This window comes from Morchella importuna (assembly GCF_003444635.1).
Source record: "Morchella importuna strain M04M26 chromosome Unknown Morimp01GS026, whole genome shotgun sequence".
Lineage (NCBI taxonomy): Eukaryota > Fungi > Ascomycota > Pezizomycetes > Pezizales > Morchellaceae > Morchella > Morchella importuna.
The window spans coordinates 28973-48083 of record NW_025763423.1 but is presented as its reverse complement, the minus strand read 5'-3'; the positions used below and the strand labels follow the sequence as shown (position 1 = coordinate 48083).

The window sequence follows — 19111 nt, the reverse complement described above, 5'->3', positions numbered from 1 at the left end:
GAGAGGGGGGGGGGGACAAACAATCTCGAAGAGTACAGGAAGCACCACATACGTACGTTGATTGGACGGCTCTGTACTGTGCTGTACTGTATTTTTACTTTTTCTCTCCACAGATCTTTTGGGGCGGCGGAGAGCTATGGCGATTACGGACGGGACGGACAGGTGCATGACTACCCGCCTGCCGGTGTTCAGCTGATTGGATATAGCACTGCATCACTATGTAACTGTGGATGGTAAGTACTTAGTAACGTATAGGTATATGGGCAACGTGCGAAGACTGGGGAAGATATTGTAGTAGGGCGGCGGCCGCCGCCGCGCCACCTGGTAATGTTGTATGCTTCAATTGGGCGGTTGGCATATATCGCCGTTGATAAGAACCGTACTCATATCGCAGTCAACTAATCATGACTTGGAAACGCCCATGAAACCAACACCGTGGCACGTTAGCAATAGATATATGCGTGTAAATGTGGTGAAATAAAAAAATCTCTTTAAACAGAAAGAGAGGATGTACACATAAACCGTACCGAGCCCGCGCTCCTCTACATACGCATAATTGTAACTTGAGTAGTAATCTTAATTTCCTGGTTACCGTGGTCCAAAAGCGCTAGCTACAGTCCGCCGATGATGTGTCGTTCCCAGGTCGCGGCGTATGGGGGCATCCAAGTAATCATGTCGAGATAAATCAACGTCGCTGGCTGTCGCTGTATAATAAATAATGTGCATGACTTCCCGTTAATTTATTTCACGCACGTCAGTTATGCGATAAGCGACGTCGTCTTCACCGGCGAGATCGAGCGTGTGGAAGGGCCAATCAAGAGTGCAGCATCATCTACATAGAGTACGCGCTTCGGGAGATTCCCGCAGGGGTGCAGTTCCTAGCTACGCCACAAGCGATACTTTACTCACCGAGTGCTTGGGCCTGTACGTATGGGGAGTGTATATATAGCCCCTCGGTCGGGGTGCATGAAGAAATAGAGGGAGATCTTGTGGTGCGTGTATACTACAAGTAGAGTGGTGGGTCTCTGCTCTGTGGACGGGGTTGACCTGTGGCAGAGGTGAGGTTGGGATAAACATACACACTCTGCCACTTGTGTGCATTAACTTGTTTCTTAGGGTTGCTGTCACCACTGTCTCGCTTAGCACTCACTGCCCCGTGCCTGTCTGCCCTGTCCACAGATCAGGCACCAGCATCATCCCCATCCTCATCCCCATCCCATCCCCATCCTCATCCTCCCCATCCGATCCTCAACATCCTCATCGCTCTGTGACTGATTCAGCCTGCAGCACACACGCGCTGGCAGGCGTTGTCGTCGTTGTCGTCGTCGTCGTCAACATCGGTCTCGGCAGTTGCCTAGTTTGATGCTGCAGCACCGCCGCCGGTGTGTGAGTCGGAGTCAACACACGAATGCTAGTATATATACATCAACCCTTCCCCGACCACAGCGATCTGGAGAACTTGCACTCCATCATCATCACCACACTCGTTCGGTCGGTTCCTGAAAGCAAGACAGAATTAAACAACACTCAAAACACTCTACACATCACAGTCATCACGCATCGAATATCATGATACAGCTATCATATCTGTTAATTGTGCTGTTCTCCCTGCAGCTGTGGTGCGTCTGCCCTGCGCAGGCCGCAGCCTCGACCGGCCACCACGGGCCTGACAACCACCACATCCTCAAAAGGCAAGTAACGTGCACTACCCCCACCCCCACCCCCACCCCCCCTGGGAACTAACACACAGCACATACAGATCCGCGCTCAACCTCCAACGTCCCACACGCCCCTCCAACCCCACCGTCGCCGCCACATACGACAAGTACAACGTCCGCTCGGACGACAGCTGGTGGTGCGGCCTGGGCACCGTCGGCTCGCCGGCTGAATACCACCCGGATAGCATATACCCCGTCAACCACCTCTTCACGGCCGCGGCGGTCAGCAAGACGATGGCGATGGTGGTCGGGCTCGGGAGGGGCAACTTCAGAAAGTATCCGGGAAACTTTATGAACCGCGATCCGGCGGGGAAGACGCTGCTGCCCGATATAGTGCTGAGCCCGGGCTTCACGTTGAAGTATTTTCCGATTCTGCATGATGGGAGCAAATGGGCGCCGGTGAGTTTGGACAAAGGATTGTTGCGGGGAATTTTGAGCGTGCGTAGGACTGATGTTGTTGGGTGCGCAGAAATCGAAGGATGCGAGCCAGGATGCGGGTAACTTTCGCGTGGTGTATAGCATGTCGGCGGACAAGAAGACGGTCAAGTTCCATGGGCTGGTGAGTACCTCCCGCGTGCCCCTTAGTTTGCGCGCTTGGCGCTAATCATTGTGCGCGCTGCAGGTCTTTCATCCCCCAAAGTCGCAAGAGCTGCGCGTCTGCGTGAAGCTGTCTCCCGAGGAATCGAAGGCCGCAAAGAAGAAGACGCAGGCCTCCGCAACAAGGGGGAAACAGGCTGCCGCTGTGAAGTTGTAGCGAAAGGATTAGAAATGATGGAGGAGGATGGCAGTTTGGAGATCAACCCGCTGGTTCGGGGTGTTGGATAATTTTGGTTCGCTATGGACGTAATTTTTCGATGGGATAATTTGAGTTTTTTTTTCTTCTTTTCTTTCCGTACGGTTGGCTGTACGGTTTTTTTTTTTGGTTGGGGTTTGGGGTTTTGAGGGCTTGGGGGGGAATAAATTGGGATGTATTAGGAAGCGATGTGTTATGCTGGAGTTGATTGCTGTATTTTCTTTCTGCTGCGTTTTGGTTGAGTTGGCGCGAGATTTCTTTTTAGTATTCTACCGTAGGGTAAATAAATACACGTGTGCGGTGGCGATGTCTGCAAGATTTACAAATACAGTGTTGTCCCGATAGTAGCAACCTCGATAATAGCATATCCTCGATAGTAGCATATAGTTGGGCAATCCCAAACGAGTCGGTACGGGCAAAGTTGTTCCCGATACAAGCATATCCCCGATAGTGGCACACGAAAATACGTTCCCGACCATATGCTATTATCGAGACTCCACTGTACAACATTGGAAAATGAAATAAGTTCGTTCGGACTTTCACATCGGTGAAGGTCAATCAATACCTGAGCAGGTATGGTATGGGGGTCGTAATATGGACTAGTGCGTAATGGACGATTGTACTAATGGTACGCTAACCAAAACGGGAAGTTGAATAATTACGGTTCCCCTAACCCTGACTGGGTTGATTGTTTGCATCTTGACTCCTGAGTGGATGGGTACTAGGTGTTTAAATTCAGTTTTTGTTTGTTACCATCTTCGGGGCTGATTAAGGGGGGCTTACAGGAGGTGTATGAGGTGCGTGGGCTAGTATCAAACTTACTCGGTGGGGATCGATATGAAAATTGCACACAAAATGTGCGAGTGATCGTCTGTGATTAAACCTCCCGGGAGGGTTTTTTTTTTTTTTTTTTTTGTTTAATTCATTAATTGCATGCAACCTTACAGTTATCCCGGGAGGGGAGAGGTTGCTTAGTACGTGCGTGTGGTTATGTGAATCGATATATAAAAGATTAGCGAGAATAAGTCTCGCATTTCAAGCATATATCTAACGTTTCTATAGTATTACTTTGGGGTTGCGGGGTTATTCTGTTGGATCACATCCTATCACTCGAGTGTTGCGTGCGAGGCTGGGCGCGGGAGGTTAGACAGGACGAGCACATATGGTTATGCGCCGAGGCTTGTTTCAAAAAAGCTATTGGGCAATTCTGTATATTATTGAGCTTGCTGTTCCCAAGCCTGGTACTTTTTTGTATTGTTCGCGTTGGTAAGGGTGGCTCGGTGCGGGGGTGAGAGCAATTAGTGTTGGGTATTTTTGGACCCTCGTCCTGGGTTTGAGGTAATGATGGGCTAGGTGAGATTTGTAAACAACTTGAAGGTGGCTAGAAGAACGGAACGCTGAATACAATAGTATCTGCAGTGCTCCGGGGCTTCTGATTATGTTTGAGCTGGGAATGCTGCTGTTCTCAAAATATCAAATATGAATGACCTCAATAGATGCCTCAGGTCGATTGGAGAGACTTACACACTTAGAGTCCAAAATCATACCCAAATTTGGAGACCTGTAACCGGGCATGGCATCAAACAACTTTAGGAATTTAAACTGCAGACATGCAGTATATGTTAAAAGCCTATGGGGGAGTCCCGGTGAAACCTGTATTATGTAGGTCGACGTCTACCCAGATAAGCGGGTTCAAGGCGCTCCTGGATCCAATTACCGCAGTATTTAGGAAATTCGTTGCGCTGCAGCAGGGGTCTTCTCTACCAAATCTTGCATATTTACTTCCAAATACCGCAGTACTGCCTCTGCTTGGCTCATACCCCTGTTGGATCGCAAAAAAGAAAGGAAGGAAATGTCAGTAATGCATATTTGGGTTTTTTGTGTGTAACATCTCGCTGGTCGGTTGCGCAAATTGGCAGGGATTACTAACGAAACCAAAATTGAAAGTGCGAATTGGCACTTCTCCAAACGCACCCGAATTCGCAGAGAAAGGACGAACTGGCTGGGGGAAGTGAACCTGGGGGGCCAGACCAAAGGACTCCACTTCTCCAAACGCACTTGGGTTGGTTAGCATAGAGAGAACTGGGGCAGATCGAAGGGCGACCTCTCCAATGGTACAGTACGATGCCAGTCGTGAGGGTCAGGCGCGGCGTCGCAACGCCGCGCGCGCAACCAGATTTCCACAACCTTTTCACGGCAGGTTGGTACACAAGATATTAAATGTGAAATTATTGTTATTTATCTACTATTTAACAACTATACAAAAATTCAGCTCTCCAAAGGATCAATTGTGGTTGCTGTGCTGGTACCCGTGATTGTTCGGGGGGCGTTGCGACGCTGCGCCTGACCCTCACGGCTGGCATCGTACTGTACCTACAACTAGTAGTAGCCCACCTGGCGACTGCGATGTCTCCCACCTCCTGAGAATACCTCCATGTAGTAAATACTTGAAGGCTGAGCCAATGTTACCCGTAGCCTGTTGCCCATACCCAGCTCTCATACTCGCTCATTGATTACAATTGCAATTGCCAGCTCCTGTGGTTGACCATATGGCCAACTCCAGTGCCAGCTCCCAGTTAGTAATTGATGGTTGCTCTCAGTCAATTCAAGCCATCATTATGTTCTACTTTCCACCTACAGTACTTCCTCCCTCTCAATAGATTTACAGCTCCACCTCCTGTAGTATAATTGATCCCCTCATACAGGGCATGCCAGTGTCATGTTCGCAACCCGCTCCAAATTTTTGGTTGCCATATGGGTTAGGATCCTTCACTCTCAACCAATCAAATGCCCAAGCGTTTGAAAAGCCCATAATCCAGTACATAATGGACTCTCGCGGTCGCGGGGTATGTACCGGGTGTGCACGTAAAGTACGAAGACACCCCCATGTCCACTTTTTTCATTGGTTGATTTTGTAAAAACGCCATGGGTGGCAACCATACCAACCAATGATGCAGTATCATTTTTACTTAGACTTATGTGGGAAAAAAATACCGAGACGTTTTGATATATTTTCACTTAGAAAATCGAATTAAATTGTTTAAAAATACAAACAAAAAACCAATAGTATCTCCCCTGCCTACCGCATCATCTGCATATCATTTCCGGCCGCCAGACTCTGTTGAGGGTTGTTATTTGATGAAATTATGGTTGAACGGGAGTCAAATTGAGGTGATGGAGGTTGCGTTGCAAAAGCTGGCTTGGCCGCCAAGTGTCGCTTTAATTCATAGAGTTCTCTCCAAACCTTCATTTTTAAAAATTCCCAAAAAGGGGGTTCTCAGCCTGAGTACTTACCCTTAACCCCCGGTACATACTTTAAATACACTCGAAAGGTAAAGAAAGGCCCGGAGGCTGAAAAAGAAATCAAGCACTTCCTCAGCCGCGCTCGTCAGACCACCTGAATTAAGGATGCGCATATATTCACTAATCATAGTGCTGTTGAAGGATCCAGAGGCGAAACAGAAAAAGAAATCAAGCACTTCAAGTGCTTCTTATTCTAATCATACCTAGTGCTGTCGATCATCGCGAAGGAAGGAAAGTAAATATCAAAAATTACCTACATACAGTCCCACAAAAAGAAAAGAGGGGAAATTCGACAACGCCCGCAAGATCTCAGGAATTACATGATCTAGTCAAGCTAAAAAAGCAAAGTAGGTCGCGATAAATTCCGACGCCGAGCGGATTTCCCGTTACTACAGCAGCTGGGCCCAACCCCACCCTCCACCCGCCGGCGTACCCCAACCATAGCCAGTGACCTTTACTGTCTAGAGGAACTCTTGTTACAGATGAAGTAGTAAACTTTGACCACTTATATATAACTAATTATATCATCGAAATGCATATGGACGCTCGTTCAGCACAGTCGACTCACAAAATACCTCCCTCCTCGGTGTTGACCAATCAGACCGCAACGAATTAAGAAAAAGTGTATTCTAGTACATAGTAGATAGTAGAAGTAGACAGGCCAATAGGACTCTTCTGCTTCTACAATAATTTTACCTCACGCTGTATATGTAGCTATAGTCGCCTCTGTTACCCCCTGGATGTATGAGACAGTGGGAAAATCTCTCTCCCATACAAAAGGTTGTGAGGTACACATCGTTTGATGCAATAATTGACCTACTGTGTGTTAAAGGCATTCCTGTCCCATTACCGACACTTTACCGACACTTTTACCGATGCATTTACCTGTTAAAGGCATGTTAATACAAAAAACTATGACTTTACTGACGACCTTACTTACTAGTTAAAGGTATGTTAAATGAAAAAAAATGATGGTTTCCGGTGTTTGCAGTTTTTCGCTAGAAAATTAATGTTTTCCAATGAAGCCCCTCTAGATCTCGAGATAGTTGAGTACTCAAACAAGATATTTCGGTGGGGTCATCAATGGTATCTGACATCAATGGGCTTGTAACAGTTGGGGAATACAATTTCATTTTGGTAGATCCATTATTTGGCACATACATGCAGGCAATTCTTGATGCTTCAGGTATAATTATAATAGTAGGATGCTCTTTGATGAATCGTTTCATTGGCGATGGCCTTAGTCAATCATGTGAAGCATCACCGGTGGCCAAAACTTATTGATCCCCCCCCCTGCATATACGCCCAAAATGTGTGACAGAAGCGTGACCAGCAAAGGCATCAGTAAAGTCGTCTGTAAAGTCGTCTATAAAGTCGTCCGATTTCCCTTAAAACGACTTTCCCTCCACCAAAATATTGACATTTCCCAGCGAGAATTGAGACTCCAGAAAAGCGACTTTCCCGACTACTTTACTGAATTATTCTAGGTGCACGTTTTCACGGCTCCTAGAGAGGCGACGCTCACCAAGTATTTATACTATATACATAAGTGGTTCAATTATTTCTACATTGAAAATAGCCTCTTTGATTGAAGAGGTATATCTGTATTTAGTATATTTAACTCGAGCGATCCCCCAGAGGTATAAGGGATATTATAGTGTCGATCTACTTGAATGAAATAGTACAAATGATAGAGTAACCTAAATAATGCTGGCCAACCAGCGTGATATAGATAATATTTTATAGGTGCGTATTATAAACGCTTTTACCACTCGAAGTACTGTCTACCGCTATATCTGAACGATGAAGTATATATGACAAAGAGGCTGAATTGTAAATACTTCTATTCGTTAATTCTAATGAGCAAGAGGAGAGAGGGAAGTCCCTCTCCCGTTAAGTACAACTAAACTGCTGTTCCCACCTTGTATCTAAGCTAGTCGTTTACTGTGTTCATATATATCTTCAACCCTGACCATTATCAACCTAGGCTAGTTGGGGCTAATCCCCACACAGGAGGACTGATACAGGCGCTAGATGCATTCATAAGGATCAAGGCCATATCGCAGTAGGTCTATAATATCCACGTATGTGTAGGATCCAGAACAATGGTACCTGAGGACTTCGATCAGTCAGTCATCTTGGATTCCCACTCTACTCCTAAGGGACTAGAAGAGGATTATAGGTCAAGCCTATAGTGATAGGCACGTGATACGCGCACGAGACGAAAAGTCTCGAGACTCTTTTTTTTCAAGTTATCTTATCACGCGCCCATCACTGCTGAAGGCAAGCTCAACAACCTATGATCTTACGAGATTATTTGTCGAGACGAGCCCCGGGCATAGGCTCATCATCCTTTCTCATTTTAACAGTCCAGCCAGTATTCGAGTGATAGGATATGATCCGCTGGCAACAATAATATCAAAACCCCAAAGCAATGCTACAAAAGCGTCAGAGATTTTAGAATTCGATTATTCATGGGAAAGACACCAAAAGATAATATTTGTAGATGTTTCATGAACTACAGAAGGAGGTAACGTCTTAGGTTTTGATGTCGACATATTGAAGTCACAGTGTCACAGACGATCACTCGCATGCTTTGAGACCTTATATTGAGACTTAGTCTTGAGACTAAGAAAGACATGAAAAGGCAGCGAAGGGACAAGATCAGAATTATTAGGCAGACTCTGTGTATACTAAGGCTCTTTACCAACTATAAATATACATGCTTGCTACTTTCAAGTTACCGTCGAGACGGGTAGTTTTTTAAGACTGATATTAGGCTTAATAAGGCTTAAAAAAGCAATTTATCAGCCTTTTTCCATAATTCGGCCTTATTTTTTTTTTTTTTTTACAGTCCTTATTAGACTATGGTTTCGCTAAGCCTTAGATATTTTCAGGCTTACAAAAGTTGATCAGTCTTATTTAAGGTATATTTGAAAAATAAGGCTTAATAATATTTATTCGTGGGATCAGCATGATGGCCTGGAGGTATGTTTTCACACTTATTCGCCATAGTGAATTTCGGAAATGAAGTTTTTATTAATACTGAATTTAATATGTACATCGATTAAGACAATCTATTTAACAATCTAGCTACCTGCCCACCCACACGCCTGCCCACTTGCCTGCCTGCTTGCCTGCCCGCATGCCCGCCTGCCTACCTGTCTACCCCCGCGCCCGCATGCTAATTAGGTGCTGATTTGACCTCGATTGGGTTCACAGTGAGTCGTCAGTTCGGTGCTAATTTGGCGCAATTAGTCGACGATTTGATGCTGATTTGGTGCTTAGCTACGTACCTGCTTGATTCGCTGCTTGATTCGCTGCTTGATTCGCTGCTTGATTCGCTGATTAGTCCATCTTTTGGAAGAATGACGGGGGGTAGAGAGGTAGAGAGGGTTCGATGGGGTCGAGGTGATAGAGAGATAGAGAGGTAGAGGTGGGGGTATTAAAGGGCAGATGGGAGAACACGCTTTAATATTTGCCAAGTGCCTAACCCTAACCCAGCCTTATTACCGGTAAATACCTTAATAGAGCCTGATATATGCATAATCGTGACGGATTTTACTAATTCTTATTTATCTGATATATCTAATGCTAGTAAAGGTCTTAAAAGAGACTTATTTGGAGGTAATATTAAGCAAATGTCATGCTTTCGTCCAAAACAGGCTTATTTTTTGTTGTTTTGAGACATATGCCTTATTTAAGGCTTTTCTACGTCTTAGAGCTCAAAATAAGGCTTATGTTTTTACCCGTCTCGACGGTAATGCATTTTACAGTACTTTTTTTTTAACATGCTTCAGTAGGTAGAAATGTGGGTCACTATTCGGAGTCAGGCATGGGGGGGCTACAAGACCAGAAGCAAACCCTGCTAGCCCCCGGCCCCAGGTTTGGCAATACCTAACCCCCAAAATCAGAAGCTGAGCAAGACTACTCTCAATTCGGCCTTGTTCATAAATCTTTGTCTGTCTCATACACGCATATATCAGCGATGCCATGCGGCTGCATAGTGTTGTTCTTGGATTAAAGAACCTTTCTCGATCTAACCATGCTCATGAGATATGTATTCACTGACGGCAACATAAAAATTTAAACAAACTGGATGAAATGATACTATCAAGTGGATGGATGGTCGTTTATTCCGTGGGTTGATGATCAGAGTACGTAGGAAGGAGAAGCCTTTCTCTGATATATCCAAGTAGCACGATATATCTATATGGTTTTGACCAGTCCCCGACGCTCTGTCCTTACTCTGCATAAGTGCATCTCCACTTCTCTTAGCAAGATGATCACCCATTATTTGCACAGTACGAATACTCTAATATACAACACCGCTAATACTGGGCCGGAACTCCAAAGTCTTCAGAGGGATATATGTATAGTTCTAGGCCATAAACCATGGGAAGGCGCGGCGTAGCAACCTCCCGGGCCACCACGACTACCCACCCAGCAACCACAATTGATTCTTTGGAGAGCTGGTTTTTTGTATGGTTGTTAAATAGTAGCTAAATAAAAATAATTTGACATTTAATATCTTGTGTACCAACCCCTTGCCTTTATAACAGCTCTATTCTCCTAGGCATGCTCTCAACTAGCTACCAAAGAAATCATCAGGTAACAGTTCCCAGCAATGAATTAGACCTTCCTCCATAAGGGGCTTCAATACTTAAGGTGATCTAGTACCATATGCCAAAAGGGGGTACTGTTGATGGTAAAGCTTCTTGAGGTGCACCCAAACATGTTCAATGGGATGGAATAGGCAAGCCAGTCCTCCAGAACATCTACCCTATTCTCCTCCAACCAGAGTTGTAAGACTCCGGTTTTTTTGGCACATCAGGGAGGCTGGTCATTCCCTCCTAGCTGTCTGGCAGGATACATGGTCTCTAGGCGCTATCGGTGGTGGTGAAAGATTTTGTGTTCAGGCGTTCCGACCTCGCGCCTTCCCATGACTTATGGCATGACGCTGTACTCATAGGCAACAGAGGATGCTACCTGCTGTGGCACTTGGGGTTAAACTTGAGGCCAACATCACCGACGTTTGAAACCCAACTTGGGGACATAGAATGAGCATTTAGGTCTAATTGTACTAAATAATTGTTTAACACTTGTATTCTATTATCGGCAGCGTTCTGGAAGGGTCTACTGAGAGATCCCATCTCCTTGCACTGGTGGTAAAATCTAACTTCTGGGGACCATCCATCTCCGCCGCGTGCGCGCTAAAACTATAATACCTATGAATTGATATCTCAGCGCAAGCATTCATATATTTAGTTGAATTCAGCACTACATACAGCCACTCTGCAAAAGTGTTCGTGATTCCGATTTCGGAGTACGTGAGACACTTCTCCATATAACCGTAGCGGACCACCGAGAACCCCCCAAGAGAAGACTTTCCCAGTGACCAATGGCGTCCAAATTAATGAAGAATAAGATCAATGACCTATCTTCTTTTTATACATAGTCACGATGCGGTAGCCGCTTATTGTATGAGACTCTAGATCTTGGTATGAACGCTAGTAGGGGACGAGCGAGAAGTGTATGTTGGACTTGCCACGTTTGTCTTGGCAGTAGGCCAGAGAGAGTGTAGAGTAAAGCGTGGCATTAGGCGAGGATAAGAGAGAGAGGGGACCCCTCTTAGAACGATCATCAATCAAGATACTAGTCAACTTATAAGGTACTACATACGAACTATACTATATTTTTTTTCGTTGTTTTGCATCTCAACTTTAATAACCGGTGCGCCACACTGCGCACTGACATTAAAACTAAATCACGGACACTTTTGCTGGGTGGCTGTACATTATATCCGAACTCTCTTAGGAATGTATACTCGTGTCTTCCTCACAGGGTCCAAGGTTCCCAAGAAGGATTAGTGAGAATTGATCAGTGTAAATGTATACAAATCGCTTTCGGCCTCCAACTGGCGAGAACAATGAAATGAGCTATGGGTTCGCTTGTGAAAGGTAGTTAGTTTCTTGTAGTGTCGCGCTTGTGATTTTCAATTGTCAGGTAGAGGTAGAGGCGCATTGTGGAGGGGAGATTTGCTATACAGCGTTTCCGTATCCAAGATCTAACATGTCTAATATGCCTAATATGTACTGAAATTCCTCCGTTTTTGCGCATAATCGACAGCTGATTGGTCGAGAGCGAGCAAGCCTAACACACAATATGGCAAACAGCCTACTTCACCAAAATTTTGAATCATTTAAAGCGTGATAGAGAGGAAGGTGGAGGTGCAGAGAGATAGGTGGCCCGAAGAGTACCCAGTTACATAAAACCCACGGGGCTTAAGGGTCGGGCCTCATGAAGCCCAACTACTAAATTAATAATAACTGCATGGGAGCTGGCGAAAGTAACAACTCGCGGTCGCGAGGTGGATGGACCCCTAGTGAAATGTTGAAATGTACTCGGGTGTGCACCAAAGTGATCAGAACTCAACGGAGATTGGTTAAGGATATGTGAGTGCAACAGGCTGGGGCCAATAAGATCTGCCAAGAATTTATATCTTGAATGGGGGAAAAAAGTCATCAGAACTATTGCCAAATCCCCATCAAAAAATCCATAAAATATATAAAATATTTTATTTATCAGCACCTACTCTATATTGTTTTTGGACACACATTTGTCTATGTAGAGTTAAATTTCAGCAGATATCAATAAAATTGAGGGCAAAATTTAGTCTCTGGAGTTCCTTGGGGCATATGGTTGATATAAGTCCCAGGTGGGCCAACCAGAAGATTCTTTCGAGGTTCTGTCCAATCAGAGGCAGTTCTGATCACTTACCCTTACACCCGAGTACAACGAACCGACACATTCTATAGCGAGAAGTAAAATTATTGTAGAAACAGGGGTCTAAAAACAGGGTTTCTGTGGCTGGGCAAGCCAATAGAACTCCTCCCATATTTCTACAATAATCTTACCGGAAGCTGTAGTACAAAATTTGGCACTAAGCCTGTAGTAAACCCGGGATTGGGATATGTAAAGATTACGGTACTGTATATGTAACGGCAATATTACCTGTTGGCTAAAATGATAGGCCGGATCGTGAATAGAAGGTATCGAACGGTTGAGCTAGGATTTGTAATGGGTTTTCTTTCATGTTCTTTTGGTTTCCATTACGCGAGGTATGAGTCATCAACGGACTAGGGTTTGGATATATAAAGGGGTGTTGTCTCGCGCTTTTTCATGTTTTCCTTCCTTTCCTTCTTTCTTCACGTAACCTCTTGTACTTACTCGCGCCCGACCGCGCGGCTGACAGGACCCCCTCCCGTTTCGACATCCTGATTCTCGAATTGCTTCAGGCACTGAGCGAGACGTCCCCCTATCTACCGAGTTGAAGCCTTTTACTAGGAGCCGTCCTTCTTCTTACCCCTCCTCAAAACCCATCGGCGCCCCCGATCGCGACACCCAAACGACCAGCCCCTCAAGGCTACCCCTCTCTACGTCGTATTGGCACTCTGTCAATAGTCTGGAGGTCAGCGCAGACCCATTGCCAAAGCCTACGATAACCCACGGTGTTAGCGACCTTACGGTCGCGAAACACTCGTTCCTTACCTTACGCGAGGTCCCTTCGTTGGGCCTTACCCCGCTTTACGGCCCTAGCCAGGCAACCCATTTTAACCGAGTCGGCTTCCCCGCTCACCCAACCCCATCGGCCCGGTACTACAACCGAGGCCACCCCATCAAGACACGGTCGGCACCCACGATTGCGACCACCCAATATACTATGGAAATCGAGTTCGAAGGTCACCACTGTAAAGACCACCAACAGGTAGCGGCTCACGCTCACCCCATCTATACTTGGCCTCTGTGCCATTCCTCCCACCTTAACTCCCTGCTGCCTGACGAGCAGACTCCCAGGGACCCCATCGACACCCCCTCCCTATGCTTTCGCACCTGATGCTTCGGCGGTCTCTCGCCTCGCCTTCGTGCAGTACTTCCTATTAGGCATTGGTAATGATCCTGGTTTATGGTGAACGGGTATGTAGACGATTGACTTTATGTTGTTTGACGGAGAAGCTTTTGGGATTTCATTTCTACTGTAGTGTTGTTACTTTGTTCGTCGCTTAGTTTCTGTTCATCTACACCATGTCGCGCGGTATTTTGTACGTACTTTTCTTTTGTCTTTGGCAGTAGTGTAGGCGTGCGATAAGCTATGTGCTTCTATGCAATATAAAAATATCTATCTATCTATCTTGTATTTACCCTCGCAACACCAAAACTTTCGAACAACAATAACTTTTGGCCTGCATTCTCGATAAAACTTTTACCCGAACACGATCCTGTATGTCAATAGACTCCGTAATCTATTGGTATCTTATCGCACATCTGTTTGTACGCGGAGTTATTCACGCTCTAGTCCCTGAGTTGTGAAACCTCCACCACTCAACCCTCGCTTAAGTCTCGCGACCGTAGCGGGAAAACAACAACCAACCTGGCCCTACCAAATCCACCCAACCCACCAAACACCGCGGGCAGGAAGAGAACTCTATCAGAAGTCTTCCCCAACCCAATCCGAACAGGAACATCAGTGATGTCCCAGCAAGCTTCTCTGAGCTCCTGGTTCGCAGGAGCCCCCCCACCAGGAACTCCGGCCCCCCTCCCTTCCCTGACACCCAATCGACCCAACAAACACAATCCACCACGATAGAGCAGACCCAACTCGGTAATGAACCTTTCTCCATCTTCGCTGAACACACCCAATATAATGAGCCATACGCACCAAAATACGATTACATTCACCCCAGCATCGTTCCCCAAGAAACCCACGCTAGAATGGACCTAAACTACGTTTCCTGGGTAGTCAGAAATGCCCTCACAGTAGCACTCGAACCTCTCAACCAAACCACCGAACAAATCAATAAGGATTTGAAAGCCACCATTGAAGTCCTCTCCGCCCAAAACGAATCCCTTAAACACACCGTCGACGTCCTGGCCAAACAAATGTTTGAAATGACAAAGAACCAAGACAAAACATCTGAGAAACTCCACCGCCTCCAACACCAGCTCACCAACCTCTCCGCCAACAGACCCAGCAACCAAGCAGTCACTGAAGGAAGAACCTCCGCAATCGCCGCCGTCGCCGCCGCTACCATCACTGGCCCCACCACCACCACACCCGCCAATAACTCCAACCACGCCCAACAAACCAGAGGAAGAGGCAAACAAACACCGACTCCACCAGCACCGAAATCCTATGCAGCTGCCGCAGCAGAAAACACCAATCCTGAATTCACGACGGTAATGAATAAGAGGAAGCCCAAACCTAAAGCAGACCCCCTGTTCTAACCTGAAATCACCAAACTCAACCGAGAAATCGTAATCGAGACAAATAAGGAATCCCCAGTTACCCCTTCGGATATCAGAGCTAAGATACACGCGAAAATCCAAGACCCCGACTGTCAACTAATCGCCGCCCGGAAAACAACCAAGAACAACATTATCTTGGGATCAAAATTCGCAACCCCAGCAACAAAGGTCCTTGAATACAAAAAGGAAATTGAAACCGCCCTGAACGAACTAAAAGTACCTTTCGTCGACATCCGAGTAGACTCCAGATGGTCGAAATTCATCCTCCATGGCATCCCTACCTCTATTGGTGAGGCCTTTGATGCAGGACAATTTCTAGCCTCCGAAATCAGAAACAACTATGGCAACACCTTCGAACTGGCACAAATCCCAAGATGGCTCTCAAAACCAGAAGCCAGAATCGGGAAATCCCACTCCTCCATGATCATTGCCCTCCCCGGACAATTCACCAAAGAGACCCTCGGCCTCCGATATCTCACCCTCTTCGACAGAAACTGCAAAATTGACAGCTACCTCCCCGCAAACCCAGACACCCAATGCGCCAAATGCCTTGAATATGGCCACAGACAAGAACGCTGCTCCCACACCAACGGAAGATGCGGACACTGTGCCGAGGAACACCAAACCAAAGACCACCCATGTACAGAATGCGCCGGAGGCCTTAGATGCTCACACACACCCATCCGATGCTATCACTGCAAGACCCCCCACAAAGCAACAGATACCAACTGCCCAGAACGAACCAAAGTCCGAATCACCAACAAACTCGGACCAGACACAAACCCAAGCCCGCTACCAATCCCCGTAGTCATCCCGGTCCAGAACCCCCCTCAAGAAGACGCAGCCATGGATAACACCCAATGAGTTACACCAAAAGGACCACGGCTATCGCACAGCAACTGAACTGCGCGAAAAACGAGCTAACAACAAAGTCAGTAGTGGAGGAAGCAGAACAGGACCACAACATACTATTTCTTTTGTTACAAGAACCATGGAACAATAAGGACGGCCACCCACCGGAATCCCCCCTCTTTTACCTATTCACAGCCAGCAATAAGGGCACTAAAGCCGCCACATACATCAGGAAACACGCCAACCTGAAACCAAAACACCACTACACCCACAGTAATTTTATCGTCTCCGTCACGGTGGAAATCCAGAATCAGAAAACACAGATCCTCAACATATACTCACCAGGACGAAGCGGACGTTTCGCAGAAATCTCGAGACAGATAACCACCATCCAGAACTGCCTCGTCATGGGAGACTTCAACAGCCACCACCAACTCTGGTATGGATACAGATCCCACGACTACACCAACACAATCAGAACGGACAAACCCGGATCCAGGAAACTAAAGAGATGGATCGATCGACAAAGGCTATCCCTACTTAACGAACCAGGCGAATTCACACACTTCTCCAGAAACAATAACAGACCGACCATCATCGATGTGACCTTAGTCAAAGGACCAGTACTGGACCATGACGTCCGTTGGAACATTGATCGATATGGAGCTGGATCTGACCATGGGAAAACCATCCTACAACTACGAATAGAGAAGCCCCCTCACACCCCCAGGAGACTATGGCACCGAACGAATTGGGGAAAACTGGAAGAGAATATCTCAGGCCTCCAGTTCCCCCCCGAAGCATGGGAATGCCAGAGCCACACAAAGCAATCGGTCGACTTCATACTCGGACATATAGATAACCTGATAGATCAGGTGACCCCATGGAGCCAAGGACACATTAAATCCAAGAAATGGTGGACCCCAGAGCTGAAGGAAATTAAATCAACCCTCAACACACTGGAAAGGAAAGCCAGAAACACCCAAAAGGACGAGGACAGGGAATCTTTCAGGAAAACCAGCAGAAGATGGACGGCAGCAATCCGAAAAGCCAAGGCGGAACAAAGGGAAAAAGAACTTACAGGGGCCAAGGGAAGGGCCATCTGGAAATTAATCAACACGGGGAAAAGAAGGGACTCTACAATCCCAACTATACAAGGTGAAGAAACATTTGCGGGGAAGTGCCAAGCTCTAAGAGCCCATCTCTTCCCCACAAATTAGACGTCCCCCAACAACCCCCCACTCCAAATCAGACCCCCATCCTTTGACCTTAGTGACGAATTTCAGGAAGTAACAACAGAAGAAATCACGTCCGCAATCAAATCATGCCCAGCACACTCGGCCACTGGGCCTGATAACATACCATATCCTTTCATACAGGCAATAATCAAGGCAAACACCCAACTCTTCCAAGACATGTTCTCAGCCATGCTCCGACATGGAGTCCAACCGGACCGATGGAAAGTGGCAAAATGCATACCAATCCCGAAACCAGGAAAACCCGACTACTCGTCGGCTAAAGCATACCGACCCATCTCCCTGCTACAATGCTTTAGCAAAGTACTGGAAAAGATAGTGGCAACAAGATTATGCACTGCCGGTTCCATCTTGGAGACCCTCAGCAAAGACCAGTTTGGTGGAAGACCAACAATCTCAGCGATTGATGCCCTACTAAGAACCCTCACCCCTATCCAACAAAACCTCCTGATCAAACCAACTACAGGAACCACCCCAGACAGACCAGCCCTTCTTACAAACGACATACAGGGAGCCTTCAACTGCGTCAACCACCTCCTACTTGCAGAAATCATGACACAACAAAAATTCCCAACATACCTAACTAACTGGTGCAAGGAATTCAACACCAACCGAACACTCCAATTCCAATTCAATCACGAACTGGAATAACCACAACCATATACCTCAGGATTACCCCAAGGCTCGCCCCTATCCCCAGTATTATTTATGATATATGCCGGGGTGATAACAGATCCCACCAACTCCCCCAAAGAAACCAACACCACCTATATCGATGACGATGCACTCGTGCAACTCGCAAAATCCCCCCTCTATATCACCAAGAGACTCAACGAAAGAATGGCTGAAAGAGTCAAGAAAGCAACACCCCTCAATATCAAATACGAACCACAGAAATCTGACCTGGTCTTCTTCAAGCCCACAACGTCAAGCACCCCGACTCCCAGGAACTCGGTAACAATCGAAAATGAACAAATCCAACCTAAAGATAGACTCAAATATGTTGGAGTCTGGTTGGACTCAAACCTCTCCTTCCGACCCCACATCGAAGAAACCATCGCCAAAGGCCTTAAAGCCCTAAGCAGAATCAGAAACATCAAATACCTCCCCGGGACAACAGTAAAATCCATCCATCACCTCGTCGTCCAAGGCTTCCTCCCCACCATTTTATGGGGATCAGAGGCGTAGTGGACGGGAGCTGACCATATCCTCCGATCACTATGCCCACTCTATAATGAAGCTGCCAGGATAGTAACAGGCCTACCCCGCTGGACAAAAACCGAAAGACTGTTGAAAGAGGCAGCACTCCCCCCACTCGAACACCTCTTCAACCACAAATCACGAAAATATGGGACACGCATCCTTTGCCATCCTGCCGACCACCCACTCAACGAAGAACTTATACAACTCCTCCCCACCAGAATAAAAAACATAAAAGGCACAGGCCTACACCGGATCGCATCACTCATGCTACCCTTTCAGGAACCAGGTAACCACAGAGAGAGATGGATACAGAACGATACCCTCACCAAACGCATGCTGGAAGAATTGAACTCTATCCCACCCATCAACTACCACGAACCAGGAACCCTAAAAGTCCAACCAAAGCGAGCAAAACTTCCCCGATCCAAAGCAAAACTCATACACCGCATACGATGTCAAGTCACTAGTATAGACAGACATGCAGCATTCACGGAACCCGAACCCTGCCAATGTGGCTCGGAACAATCCTCCAAACACACCATAATCGACTGCCCACGATGGACACAACTACGAGGGCCACTTATGGACAAAATCCCAGGGCCGCCCACTTGGGAAAACTGGCTATTCACCAACCTCAATGTAGACCTGATTCTACAATTTGCAGGAAAAACCAACCTACT

General features: G+C 46.6%; 1 protein-coding gene across 1 annotated transcript; it reads left to right on the top strand.

Annotated features, from left to right (window-relative positions):
* Positions 1 to 1569: 1569 nt before the first annotated feature.
* Positions 1570 to 2472, top strand: LAJ45_07774 (uncharacterized protein; the record flags this gene model as incomplete). The annotated part of the gene is made up of 4 exons (XM_046117329.1): positions 1570 to 1691; positions 1760 to 2117; positions 2188 to 2277; positions 2341 to 2472. The coding sequence occupies 4 exons, from the start codon at positions 1570 to 1572 to the stop codon at positions 2470 to 2472; spliced, it is 702 nt and encodes a 233-aa protein (XP_045969314.1).
* Between the last annotated feature and the right edge of the window lie 16639 nt (positions 2473 to 19111).